At 47.6% G+C, this 15,000-nt stretch overlaps 1 protein-coding gene across 5 annotated transcripts in view; it reads right to left on the minus strand.

Moving 5' to 3' along the window:
• Positions 1-15,000, minus strand: part of arhgef4 (Rho guanine nucleotide exchange factor (GEF) 4) — a 94,436-nt gene that overhangs the window by 43,102 nt on the left and 36,334 nt on the right. For 4 of the 5 annotated variants that reach the window (XM_042710342.1, XM_031583474.1, XM_031583476.2 and 1 more), the window contains 3 exons: positions 6,488-10,954; positions 4,630-4,905; positions 4,037-4,166 (listed from right to left, as the gene is read on the minus strand). In XM_042710342.1, coding sequence (XP_042566276.1) covers positions 4,037-4,166; positions 4,630-4,905; positions 6,488-10,954 — 4,873 coding nt within the window. The remainder of the gene's footprint in view (positions 1-4,036; positions 4,167-4,629; positions 4,906-6,487; positions 10,955-15,000) is intronic. The other variant, XM_031583478.2, reaches the window with a different exon arrangement.

Consider the following 15,000-nt stretch of genomic DNA (forward strand, 5'->3'; position numbering starts at 1 on the left):
TCACTTCTCAGGGCTGGGCTCTGATAACGGCTCTCCTCCCCCTGCCTCACCCCCACCTTCTCTTTTCCTCATTCTCTCTCTCTCTCTCTCTCTCTCTCTCTCTCTCTCTCTCTCTCTCTCTCTCTCTCTCTCTCTCACCCACCCTTTCTGCCGTGAGCGTCTCCTGAGGCGATGCCGCGGGTAAAGAGGCACTGAGCCCCGGCGTTGGCAGGATAAGTCCCTGCTGCTCGTGAACCTGTCACGAAGGAAGCGCCGCGGCCAGGATTTCCTGCCTGTCACAGAGAGGAGGCTTTGAGGAGCATCCAAAGGCCCCTGTCTAATGAGAGAGAGAGAGACTATTCACTGTACTGAGGTTAGAGACTCACATCCACTACAGGTGCAACGATACACAGACTCATATTCAATATATATATACAGTATATATATATAGAGAGAGAGAGAGAGAATATGGGTCTGTGTGTCATTGCACCTGTAGTGGATGTGAGTCTTCCAACCATGGAGGTGTGTTGATGTACATGCTTACTTGTTTGTGTATATGTGTGTGTAAGTTTGTGCTCTATGTAGAGCATAAACTTAATATGTAGAGCATTATCTATGTAGAGCATAAACTTACACACACATATACACAAACAAGTAAGCATGTACATCAACACACCTCCACGGTTCCATATTGTGCCATGCATATGCCTATAGTGCATGTGTAAACACGTGAACATAGAGATAAACACACACACACAGACACACCTTCATTCAAATAGATGATCTCAGAGTGACGCACACCCACACACCAGTCCCTAAAGTAAGGGAATGCTGATGCATCTTGAAAATCCCTGTAAAGCTGAAACATAATCTATTGCTGATACACCAACGATAAAGCCCCGCCGACTAATAACGGCCCCCTCCCATTATACGTCCGAGAGGATTACACCACACTGGTTAGCTGGGGAAAAACACATCACACCGCTACAAATCCACATCCAGGGCCATCCACATCTCTAAACACTGCCAGATATAGATAAGCAGAGATGAAGAGTTTAAGACTAACCACACACTGGATTGATGTTTTCAAATGTTGGATTGTGATGTATCCCAGGAAACCTAAACAAATGTGCGACGTGTCTGGCTAGACATCCGATTTCCCCGAGTTTCTTTCCCAGGGATGAGATGGTTCACACCAGAACTTGGAAAATCAGACGCACCAGAGAGAATTCCAAGCATTCCCGTCCCCTCTGACATAACGTCTGGACGTGTCAGAGCAGGGAACGTCTCCCACGTGTAGACACGCTGAGGAACGTGAGCACGCACACATGTGGTATACAGTATACATACACTCCCCCAGCCTCCCTCACCCTATACATACATTCACATGGAGATATATGACCACACCTACACACAGACACAGGAACATGGGCATGGACAGACATATTGTTAGTTTGCGGACCCACATTCACACACACATTTTTTTTAAACTTACCGACACACATACAAACACAAACACAGAAACATGAAGATGACATATGCGTATACACGCACATCAACCCACGCATTCACAACAGTCTTACATTTCAAAACCAGAAAAGAAACTAGCTCAAGAGTGAGATAAGGCAGGATATTTCAACAGTTACTCATAGGGAATAGCCAAGACATGACAAATACACCAAAGACCCTCTTAAGCCTGACATATATCTTCAGCCTGATATATCAGTGGTAACTCCACCATCAAAACCAAGACAGCCTCTAAGAAATTAAATCAAAGAGGACCAAACCACATGTGTACTGAACATTTACTACTGCATAAACACTATCTTTAAGATTCAAAAGCAGTCCACAGATGTCTCTAAAGGACATTCTGTGCAAATAAAGAAAAAAAGCATTTACTGAAATAAGCTTTTCAAACTGCAGTACATAACAGACAAGATGAGGCGATGCTGGACAACTTAATTTGATCTCATCTTTGCCAGTGCATCGTGGTTTGGAGCCCAAATGTCAGGGACAATCAGGGGCTTCCAATCCCATTAGTCTGTGAAATTAGCTGGCAATAGTGTGGCACGGTTAATCGATGATGAACCGCGGCGAACTTTTGCACAAAGCAGGGCAGGAGCGGGGGTGGGGGGTGGACAAAGCACACGTTCCTCAAAGGCCACCGACACAAACAGATACAGATAAGCCAGCCACAATCTATGGAGTCAGAAACTGAATTAGGATGGAGAGGGCTGTGAGACACACACACACAAACACACACACACACACACACACACACACACACACACACACACACACACACACACACACACACACACACACACACACACACACACACACACACACACACACACACACACACACACACACGCTGCACTGCCATAGATGTGATCCAGGATGAAATCTTCAAAAATTAGATCTGACCACTACAGAGGAGTCTGGTAATGTTTACATTTCTGTCAGGTAGTAACATCCTAATTATATACAGACAGTAATTTTAAAATGTGTCACACAATGATTGCACCACCTCTGCACATTTATTTAACAACACATGACTAATATACAACACATAAAGGAGTTGGCTGACCTGCCTTTCCCCATATAGGGTGTGAATGGGTGACATGCAAACCAGATAACTAAATTAGTAATCAAAGCTGAGGTCAGTGCCACTGCAGCAGGCGTGCCTTTCACTCCGACTTTAATGAGCACAAATCCCATTACACAGATGACATCTGCCGCCACACGACTGACCTCATGTCACAAATATGTCTTCACATGTGATCATTTGCTTGTACTGTCCATCTGTGAGAACGTGCATGTGTGTGTGTGTGTGTGTGTGTGTGGTGTGGGGAGGGGGTCGTATGTGTGTGTGTGTGTGTGTTTTGCCAATACCAGACAGGAGTAAGCTGATACCTTATCGGATGAGTACTATTACTGAATTAGAATGCAACAGTCATATATATTCTGTGGTTTCCCTCACACATAGACACACACAACACACACACACACATCTGCACACAGATACACACGCCTCGAGACTCGATGGCTAGCTCAACAAGCACCCAAGTCTCCAAAGACCCCCACAGACAGGCATGAATGGAGCTTGCAAAAGAGAAGAGGGAGGAAGGGAGGGAGGGAGACTCGCTGATTAAATTTCCCAGGGAAAGTGAGCCGGATCCAGCAGCTAATGAATCTGTAATGAAACTGTGGAATGCTTGCCTGGGTGGGTACCTCACCTCCTCCTCCTTGGCCCCTCTGGTAGCCGGAGAACAGAAGCAGGGGTGCAAGGGAGGCTTTGGGGAAATATTGCATAATGGACAAGGAGAACTGCATGTTCCACCAGTAAGCGCCGGGGTGAGATTGGAGAATTGTGATAAGAGTTTGAAAAATCTTCCAATAATACAGGCTTCTGCTACCGCCCACAGCGCTCTGTCTCTCTCTCTCACACACACATACCACCCCCCCACACACACACACACACACACACACACAGGCTCCTGAGTAAGCATGTTTAACTAAGAGAAACGACCACTGGGAGTGTTTTCAGTCACTATACAAGCGCAGGTCCTTGGCCAGAGCCGAGAGATAGATGAGGCTGGCTCATGTCCAGAGGGTATCACTGTGTGTTTGTCTTCCTTCAACCGAACGGGACGCTAAATCTGCCACCTGCTGGCTGCAGCTCCAAACTGCAGCAGCAGTCTCTGGCTGCAGACCTTAATTAACTCAAAGCAGGGCTCCAAAAATATATTAAATAGTTGTTGCCCCACAGATGTTACTGGCATGGTTTTTTAACAGGCTAATCCCAGATTTGCAGCAGTATAGCTGTAAAGTATACTTAAACTGTAAATACAACATCACTATCCCTCCAGCCCATCCACAAAGTGTATACTATAAGAGCCTTTCGTGGCCAAGCACCCTGGTAAGCAGATGATTACTGATGTGAGCAGGGATAAGTCCAAACACATATAAACCCATGCAAAACTGTTTGCCTTGGATACAAACAGGGAATCAGAAGACCAGAGAGTGGGCTCAGGGGGAAAGCAGTGTTACTCACAGGGGTAGGACATGCGACGTCTCCAGCCCAGGGAGTCGAGGCCGATGGGGGTGCTCTGGGAGAAACAGTGTCCTCTCAGAGGCATCCCGGAGAAGGCCTCCATGGCCGAGAGGGAGAGGCGAGTCCTGGCCTGCGGGGAAATCAACACTGAGGATTACAAGAGGCCTAGTGGGGTTTTAAATGAGTTTTAGGTTTTGTTTTTTATAAGGTAAATATAGAGGTTGTTGTGTAAAATCTAGAGCCAGGTGTTTTAAATTGTTTGTAGATTCATATTATGTCATGTCTAAAATTATTTTCTCTTTTTTTTTGATAATAACGGAAGGAAAGAGACTGAAAAAGGTTGCCAGGAGCCAGAAAAAAAAAAACAGCTGAGACGAAGACATGTGGAGGTTGAGTCAGAGAAGACTAGCAGGCAAGCAGGCCTGAAAGAGGTGAAGCCACAGTGTGGAGATGACAGCTCAGGAAGGAAATGAAAGCAGGAGGCATAGTTCAGATACAGCACATGGAGCAGAGGAGAGAGAGAGGAGGTGAAGACAGAAGACTGCACTCGCTCTGTGCGGATGGACGACGCTGACAGGTGACACCTCTCTTACTTTCTCCATCTCTTCCGGGAGTCGGGCGTTCAGCTCGCGCACAGCGCGGGCCAGCTTCTTCTTGCGGTTCTTCTCCTCTTCGATCCACAGGTCGTCCGAGCAGCACTGTCGCCTGTGGAACGCCCGGCTGTGCTCCTGCCCACCGGCCGTGCCCGTGTCCGACACTGATCTGGTGGGGCCCGGCCCTCGTGCAATACCCTGCGGGGGGGTGTCCACCAGCTCCATCAGTCTCTTCGCTGGTGTGTTTGTGGCAGATCTACTGCCGTCTTGTGAGGCCTTTGAGGGCACAGTCATAGAAAGCAGTCAAACCTCAGGCTTTAATTGTTCTATGTGACCTATGTAAAACAACTGTATCCCTAGGCTTTTGTGTTGTCGTATCTGGGTCTTCTGGGTTCATTCCAGGCTGCTGTGCTGAGGAGTGCCTTGTCATGCCACAACAGGTGCAGACATGAAGACCGTTTTAGAGCTGAATCACCCTGGCATTATCTCCATGGTACACACAAAACCAGCCTTTCCAGACACCAGAATAGGCAAGCGCATTTCCTGTGGCTGTAATTACAGAACTAAGAAAAGCCGTTAGGGCCCTCTCCTTCCACCAGGGAGCTTTTCTATCCTATTATCTTAACTGCCTGCGGTTTATGAGCTGCCACTAGATGGAGCTAGACATTTATTTTTTAGACTGCTCAGCCAGCAACAGGCATGGCTGTTTGTATGCTAACACTGGCCAAGCTGTTAGCACACTGAATGGAAATCTACCACAGCACTGACAAGCATGGAAAAAAGAGCTGACTTAGGCTTTTAAATCTTCATCCCCTATCGCTTTGTTTGTGTGGGGAGGCAAGATGCAAGATAAAGAGCGTCTTGTTCTACCTCTGCCCTTCATGGACAAACACGGACACACACACAGGCACACAACAAACAGACACACACACACACACACACACACACACACACACACACACACACACACACAGACAGACAGACAGAGACGAACACACACACACACACACAGACAGACAGTCACACACACACACAAAGAGACAGACACACACAGACACACACACACACAGATTTAAGTGAAGGGACTCTGGCTGGGGGAGAGAGAGTGGAGAGTGCCTCATCAGTTTGTTATTTATATTCAGGATTCAGTGCCATGCTGGACAGCGCCAAGGCAGGGAGAAAGAGAGCAAACACTTCTGTGTGTTTTTGGCCGTCACCCAACCGTAAACAAGCCCTCTTTATCCTCCTTATCCAGAGTGACGCTGGGCACATGGGCAGGCTCCGGCATTCAATCATAATGTTTTAGGGGAAAGAGTGAATTAGTCTCACTGGCAGGTATCTCTCTTTCACATATCAACTTGTTTATTGTATATTATGGTAGAGTTACAGAGACAGATTTTGATGTGTTTTTCTGCAAATAGCAAGCCATTGTGTATTTTCTCTTCACCAACATTACAAAGGGACAAAACCAACTGGCATGGTAATTGGAATGGACCTTAGCCAAGTTCTCAACAGAATGTCTTTTCTTCACTGGATTTCACCGGTTTGATTTTGATTATGAGACACAAGGGTGTCTTTTGAAACCAAATCCATTGGACGTTGCTCATTTGAAGCAATCTCTTTGTGGTTTTCAGATTGGACAAATTGATTTGAATTAATTCACTGACCCGACTGAGAATAAATAATCAATCTTCTGGAGCACATGTCAGAATACGTTGTTCAAAACCCACTACATCTGCATTCAGTGAGTGCAGATAAAGGAACTAGCAAACAAGAAGTACTTGTTGTGTATAACTCTTAGTAATGCTCATAACCATGCAGTGAAGACATATAAAAGTTTATCACACCATAAACTTACCTCAAACTCATTGCTGGATGTGGAGGTAACCAAGCTGATCTGAGACTGGCCTTCCATAGCCCCATCCTCACGCTGGCTGATGGGGTCCATGGGACTGAGAGGACTGAGCGAGCCCATGGGCCCAGCCTTGGGCTTCAGGGTTTTTGGCCGCTCAGGGGGTTCTGAGAGGGCCTCCACACTCATGCCCTGACCCAGAAGGATGAACGAGAGTGCGCTGGAGCGCACCGGGCCGTGGCGGAAGTGCCGTCGATGGCCAGCGGGCCTGGGGCTCTTGTGGGGTTTGGGGCTCATGGGCCTTATGGGGAAGTCTGCACTGTCATTGGTCCCGGGCGACCGTGCAGACATGTGATTGGTGAGAGACCCGGGGCTCACAGGCGACAAAGGGCTGAAGTCGGCATGATGTGGAGCTTCCGAGTCGTCGGAAGAGTGAGGGCCAGAGTCCGAGAAGCTGATTGACAGACCGTTGGGAGGGGCCTTCCTCCGACGGCCCTCTGACTTGCTCCCCTGGGGCATGTCATCGGGACTGTCCTGCTGGAGAGCCCTCTTGAGGGGGTCGGTGTGGCAGACGGCGCGGGGGGGACTGCTGGGCGAGTCGGGTGTGCTGAGTCTCTCTTGGGCAGAGCGCGTGGCGTAGTCGCTGTGGACCTGCCGTGTGCCACCCTTGGGCTGGTCACCCTCCGGCACCGACATGGTGCGGCGCAGTAGCTCCGCTTCTTTGGCCCGCCGTAGTTTCCTCCAGGATTGCTTCCGCGAGTCCTCTCCTGCCTCAGGCCGCCCTGGAGTGCCGTACTCCTCGTTCTCCTTGTCCAAGGCACGTGACTCGAACAGGCTAGACAAGGACTTGTGCGCCTGGGCAAAGCGCAGTCGTAAGCTCAGGCTGTCACTGCTCTTGCTTCTCTTGTAGTTCAGTGCTTCGTGACCACCGGGGCTCACTTTGCTGTGCACTGACTCAGAGCTGCCTTCTTTGTCAGCCTCTTCCCCACCCTGGCTGTATAACTGGCGGACGTGCCGTGTGCGAGGTCCCGAGGGGAAGAACCCGTGGTCTTCCTCCTCTTCCTCCTCGTCGTACTGGGGTGCAGAGAAGGCCTGCTGGACTGTCTGGTTGAGAAGCTCGCCCTTGTAGAAGACGTCATCATCTGAATTATCACGCTCCGTCTCTCTTGGCTCCAGGCTGTGCGTCCTGTAAAACAGGAGATCCACCCCGCCGTCTGAGGACTCCCTGGGCACCTTCTTGCCATCCTTGGAGGTGCTCTTTCCCTTCCTGAAAGAGGGCATCTTTGCAAAGACAGAGAACTTGGAGCTCTTGCTCAACTGGCTGCCCTTTCCTTTATTCTTCATGGGTTTGTGTAGGCTGGCACCCCCACCTGTGTGAGCAGAAAAAAGTTCATCTGTTTCCTCACTATTTGTGCTGGTGGTGTCCAGATCCTGAGACGAGGCTGTTGGGCTCCTTCCGCGTCTCTCTGCAGCCACGTCTTCTTCGGGCTGCAGGGTGGCGCCCCTTTCTCTACCTGACTCAGTAGCACAGGGCTCACAGTGCTGCTCTCTCTCTGGACAGGAGAGCTCAGCTTTAGGTTCATCAGCAGGACTCTGAGCCTGTAGGCACAAGGCGGGCATGTCGGAGGAGAAGACTATGGCATCCCTCCCCTCTCGCTCCTCCCCAGCTGGCTTCATCCCTTCTCCTCCTCTTTTTTGCACTTCGTTATTTACTTCCTCATCCTCAGCCACCACAGAACTCTCCTGGGAGCGGTCTGTCTCTGGAATGGGCTCAAGGCTCGGGACTGAAAGCAGACTAAACCCTGAATCTGGGTATGGGTGCCTTACTATCCTTACTGTAGTATGGATAATATGTGAAGAAGTAACTGAACTGATTGTATCGTAATCCTCCAACTCTGGACAATCACTGCTGCTACTGTCGTTACTGGTGTTGGTGCTGTGACCATCAGATAAAGGCTTTATGTGACCCTTTCTCTCCTCTGCTTCTTTATTCTCAGCAAATAACAACAAACCTCTTCTCTCCAAATAACAAGCTAAAGGTTCAAGGTCATCCCCATTTTCCTGATTTGACTGGAGAAAGTCATGGGTGGTGTTAGCAGCACTGTCTAGCCTGCTGCTGTCTTCAGAATGTTCTGGGGACCGTGGGGAATGTGTATGATGGTAGAGATTCTCACTGTCAAGGTACCCTTGCAGTGGAAGTTTCTCCAGTGCATCCACTTCAGCTAGGGTGAACTCACACCGCACACCATCAGTCTCATCTCCTAACCCAGACAGGGCAGAGTCCTCACTGCTCCAGTAAGGCTCAAAATCAAGGGGACACAGTAACTCTTCGGAGTCCCTCTCTTCTTCTTCTGCTGCGGGGCTGAAAGCCCCGTTGGAGATCTCCCCGGGCAAGTCTGTGGTTTTTGCTGTAGCCTGAGATTGGGAGGGGGTGTGGAGTTTATCACAGTCCTCAAAGCTGCTTTCAGTTCTGTCTACAGAGAAAAGCTCCAGGGAGAGATTACAACCAGCAGACTCCACACCACTGGGACCCACAACAGGCTTGGTGTTATTGTTTGAGTCGGAATGCGAGGACTTCCCACAACAGCGAGGCACCAGCTCATCCAGCTCTGACTGGACCTGTTTGGAGAGAGTTGAGTGGGTGTCCAGTGTGATTTCTATAGTCCTAAGATCTGAGGCTAGAGTGGCGATGATTTCCGCCTGAAGAAGCTCTGTTTCACGAGGGGTCTCAGGGTCATTTAGGTTTCCACACGCCTCTGTCCTATCACCTGGTTCGGTTTGTGTCAAAAATAGTTCATCAGTGACTTCAACAGAAACGTCTGTAGGGTTGTGTTGCCTCGGCTCTTCAAGACTGCTGCTCTCTAAGTCGTACTGTCCTTCGTAATCTAGAAGCTCTTGTGCATGTGAGTTTGATTCTAGGGGTTGCTGTGTGCTCTCCGCATCCTGTTCCTGTTTTAAGTAAACATGATGGCTTCTTTTCTCCTCCTCCTCCTCCTCTTCGTCCTCCTTCTCTTTGCTTTCCTCCACTGATAAGGCCTGCTCTCTTTCCTCCCTCTCTTTTTGGGCCTGGATGGACAAAGAGGATTGCCTTACATCACAAATTTGCGAGGGAGAGTCCTTGCAGTCGCTGTGGGGGAGGGGTGAACATTCCTTAGGCTGTTTCACAGTGTTAGATTGTGCAATTAGATCTGAATTGGACTCTCTGTGTAGGGTGATGGACTCATGATGATGCTCAACAGCACTTTTCTCTTCCCCTAAGTTGGGCAAGACACTCTTGTCACAGATAGCTGAAGGGTTGGCGGCTTCTTTACAACTGATGTCCTCTTTGTCTTGACCCTCGGATATTACTTGAAGATTTGTAACCACATCCTCATGATTTTGGGGCCAAGCTTCTTGCTCTGTTTGAGACTGCTGCTGTTCTTGTTGGCTTCCTTTCAACAGCAGCACATCTGCCCCGGTCCTTTCACTTGAAGGAGTATCCAACAGTGGCTGTGACTCAGATAGGGAGCGTTCTAGGCCAGGAAGATGAGGGGTTGATGAGGGAGCAAGTCCAGCATCCGCCGGAGTCGTTGTATTTCGAACGGTTGGATCGGTCCCAGAGAGGGGATCTGGTTCCGCTATAGTGCTGACACACACCTGGGACCGGAAACTCAATATGCTTGTTTCACTGCAGGGCTTTGTGTCTATGTCTGGGGTAAGCTGTTGGTCTGTATGTATAACATTCTGACTGGGCTGACGTGTGCTTTGTGTTTCTGTAAGCTGTGTGTCACTGTTGGTATTCTCTTTGCTGTGATGGCTTTGAAAGATGATGCAGTGTGTGTCAGTGCTAAGTGCAGAGTTGGTATCAAAAGACTGTGCTGTTTCAGGACCCTGTGTTTTGGAAGAAGACGAACCTATGCATGTTGTCTCTGTGCATTGTGACTTTGTAGACAAGATCTGTGTCTCCGAGCTATATGCTTCTGAGCTGGTTGTGCTGACTGTGTTGGTACTGTCACATATGTTCCAAGTATTCGTGTTGTGGGTCTCTAGACAGTTTGAGACATCACAGTCTGTCCTTAGTGTATTGGGGTTGTCTGTACATACTGTTCTTTCTGCTAGAATATCTGTGCTGCAGGTTGCTATGCTATGCTGGTCTAAGTGGTTAGCGCCTGTGCTGCTGGTGTCTGTGGGTTCTCTGGCATCGATATGTCTCCTCTTGGGCCGATGCGGCCTACACTCCTGGGATGGGAGGCCGTTCTCCAGGCGCCATCCCTTATAGAGGTCCTCGGCCCCCAGCAGGGCAGAGAGGCAGTCCTCGTTGTCGGGGCTAAGGTCCGAAAAACTTTCACTGTGCCACGAGCGTGAGTCGTAGTACTCCTCTGTTGAACTCTCCGCCACGTGGTCGCTCCACTCCTGGGGTTCCGACTCGCCGAAAGCCCCTGCCTCCTCGAGTTCTCCGTGGTCCAGTGGAGAGTCCTCAAGGGAGTCCTGGGTCTGGGGAGGAGAAGAGTAAATACATTGAGATTGAAATCAATGAAATAATTCAAAATAAAAAGCACACAACAAAAATCGCTAATATTGCCATGAAGGAGTAGTTTGGCCTGAGCAAGAAAACTAACCAGAGGCAAAAGGCTAAATCACAACTTTGCGTTTATTGTTTTTATATGGGGCCCCAAGAGGGACTGGGATGCAGTGTATAGATAAAGAGGACCACATGTTTGCTTGTAAACAGCGGACTCATGCTAATTAGAGCAGAGTTCCGGCACCTGGGAGGAACAGGACTCAGATTCACAGAGCAGGCAATGTACTGAACATCTGACTGCACTGCTATGTCTTCGTGAAATCAAACACGTGCCAAAAGAGCGTTGTACTCATTTCCACACTACAGCACTGTACACAATACAGGTATCACAACTGAACATACAGCATGGCCACAGTCTAAAAACAAAACAAAGCGTTTACAGTCTTGTTCTGTTTAGTCTATAAATCAGGTCTATTTAGTCTACTTAGACAAGTTTCAAACTAATCAACAAAAACACAACGCTGAGTGCACTTGCATTCATCCTGCAGACACATATCATGGTGGCGTCTCGGTGCAACTCAGTAGAAGAGCCCAGACATCATCATTCAGGTCAGACTTACGCTCCAGAGCCTGAGGACCACAGCTGTGTCCATGGTTAAAGCACAGAGCCGAACAAATCCCCAGCTGAGCACGGCCCCCATGGCGCCCAACAGTTCTCTCTCTCACACACATGCAGATTCACGTCTCACACACACATCCGTCATACTCCATGCGTCTCGTTAACTGTTCGTGTGCTCTGCTTTCCGCCCTCTTTTCTCATCTCCCCCTTGTCTGTTCTCTTCACACCACTCCCCTCTCTCTCCCTATCCTTGTTTTGTCTCTGTGTTGATCTTACATCGCCCATCCCTCTTGGGCGAATCAGATCCCCACTGAGGCAGTCTTAAATTACAGAGAAGTCCCTCTGCTGGGGAGCCCGACGCTACCTGCAGGAACTTGCCTGCAATAATATCCGCACACGCCCCCCTTGGCCACACACAGGGAGTGAGAGACAGACAGAGAGAGGGAAAGAGAGAGAAAGAGTAAGAGAGAGAGATAAAGAGAGAGTGAAAGAGAGAGAGAGAGAGAGAGAGAGAGAGAGAGAGAGAGAGAGAGAGAGAGAGAGAGAGAGAGAGAGAGAGAGAGAGAGAGAGATGTGAGATTAAGGTAATGGGGGGAAAGGGGGTCTGTTTCATCTGGAACAGCACATTTGGTCCCATGTTAATACCATGTGGCAGACATAACCCTCTAAATCAACCCCAATCTAGGCTCTGCAGTTACTCACATTAATATGGAGAGACACCTAGAGCACCACACCCAGGAATAACACTGCACCCGCACTGAGTCAGCAGCAGGGACCCACCTTCTGTTTAAAAAGCACACCTGAGACGCATGTTCATAATTATGATTGGGGACTACTTTCAACTACATTAATCTGGCAGTTATGTCTGTAGCAACAGCAGAACTTCCATGAGAACTAAAGTGACTTCATATCTGCGGTGCATTTGACTATGACCAGTATTCAGGAAGCAGTCAGGCGCGTATCAGTGAAGTGGAAAAGTGCTAAGTAGCGAGTGCTTCCTCCAGGGTATGGAGTTATCATTCTATAGGAAGCGTGCAGCCCCGGCCTGGGTGCTGCGTAATGACCGCTGTGGAAACTAGTGGGAGTTCATGACCTGCGGACTGGATTAGGAGGGAATGATAACTACTGTACGTCCTCTGTCTTTCCTGGGGTGACATTTCAAGATTTTTACCTCAGGCTTTTCCCCTCAACTGACCTAAGAATCCAAAGATTTCTTAACCAGTTAATATGAGAATAATTTGTCATTAATTAAGATGAACAGATAACTGTTTAAGATTCAAAAGACGGCAATTAAATGTTTTTTACCCAAGCCTCATTGTGAGTAACTCAACTCAACTAACATTAATAACCATGCTGATGCTAATCTCATAGTCATCATCTCATAACCATGCTGATGCTAATCTCATAGTCAGAGGCTTTAGCTGTCCATGTGCTCACAGGTAGTAAACAGTCAGTGATTGACGGGGGGATTGGTGGTTCACCTAATGGAAGCAAGTCAGCGTAGTGCCAGACATCACATTATCCCTGCCTCTGCATTGGTGGTCGCGTCAGTGGTCACACCGTGGCTGACCCACCGGCCTTGTTTTGGCCAGGTTGAGTACTTTATTGGCTTAAGGGCTCCTGCAGACAGGCTTTCGTGCCTCGCATGGCAGTGAGAGACAGATCGCCGGATGAAACGAGACGGTGGCTGGCCGCTGACAATCCTGCTTCATCACATGCTGCGTGTTAGCGGCACTAGAGCCGTGCTCTATTTCTGTGTCACACCAGGCTCTCGAGCCCAATAACTACAGCTGTTCACTCTGTTAATTAGGTCGAACAATTTAATCATTTCCCAGTATTTACATCAGCCTGATATTTAAAGATACACTTCACAGGAGTAAAGCTCGATAAGTCATACATTATATATGGTAAAAGGAGTGACTATGGTATTATAAAAATAAATACATGGGAAATGGTTTAGCTTTGAACCTTCAATGTTTCTTTCTTTTTCTCTCATATTCTGCCAAAAATGATGCACAAAATATCAAGAGAGGAGAGGTTATAAACAGACTCTGTGCAGCTGTGGGACCCCCATGATCTTATTGGTCAAGAGCAGAAGAATCAACTGCTACTGCTGACAGTACAAATCAGATTGACAAAAGGATCAGTGAATGTGAGTACAACAATATATGTCAAGGGCATTTTACCCTGTTCTGGTAAGCCACATGAACTACATTATGTTATGAACTAAATCAGTCAGTCATGCAGAGAAGATCCTATATGGCACTTACATAATAGACGCTCCCCTACGAAGATTTTACACAATGGATAATAAAACAAGCTTTTAAAAAATAACACATTGTTAAAGATAAAATCAGTGGTTTCCAACCTTCTTGGCTTCTGACATCTTACAAAAAGCAGTGTGTAGTCTGGGTCACATTTCAGATGTCTATAAGTTACTAACAGCTCCACCAAATAGTTTTCACTTGAAACTTCTCACATGGTTTCAATTAAATAAATGTTCAAATGATCCAATATCTCACCTTAAATCAAAGCTTAGACAAAAAGTCAAAAAACTGGAAACAGATTTGTGTATCAAAATTTAGTTTTCTCTTCTTTCCTCTCCCATTAATCATCCCTCAATCCCTCAGATTTATCTGGTGTCCCTGTATATAAAAGTGCAACTAGCTCCACCTCCAGCTTCTACAACAGTACCATGCTGCTCACACACTGATGTTTCAGTATTAATAATCTAATGACATCATATATAATAATATATTTAATAGAGGAACCAAACCAGTACTTTTACTTTAAATACATTTTGCTGCTAATAGTTATGGACATTTACTTAAGCAGGATTTTTCATGCAGGAATTTGACTTGTAATGGAGAACATTGCTGTTATTGGTACTTTTACTTAAGTAAAGGATCTGAATACTTCTTCCACCATTGGTTGCAGGTCAGCGAGGGTAATCCCATCAGAGCTGCCGCTGCTACAGCACGTCAGTAACCTCCTGCAGTTCACAAGAGTGGAGGTACATATGGTTCTGGGAATTACAGGAGATTTCACTGAAACTGAAAAACAACTACAGCAAGGCTATAAGGCACCTGAATATGAGCCTCAACTAGGATTATTATGTGCTTGGCTGCATTAAAGTGCAATACTCTCTAAATCGCCAAGCTAAAAGTCCGAACTGACAATGACGTCCACCGTGCCGACAGTAGCATGATGGTGGCAGAATTGCTGTGGCATATTCAAGACTGCATCAGATACAGCTGATATATCATATAGTTCATATCATTAGCTGAGGTGAATACTTATGGACAAGATGTTCACTTCTGAGAAGTTTAACAGATTAAAGCACAGCACACTAACAGATGTTCTGTTTTGGAAAAGGGATGTGTCTCTTTCCAGCACGGA

Source organism: Clupea harengus, chromosome 17 (genome assembly GCF_900700415.2).
Source record: "Clupea harengus chromosome 17, Ch_v2.0.2, whole genome shotgun sequence".
NCBI lineage: Eukaryota > Metazoa > Chordata > Actinopteri > Clupeiformes > Clupeidae > Clupea > Clupea harengus.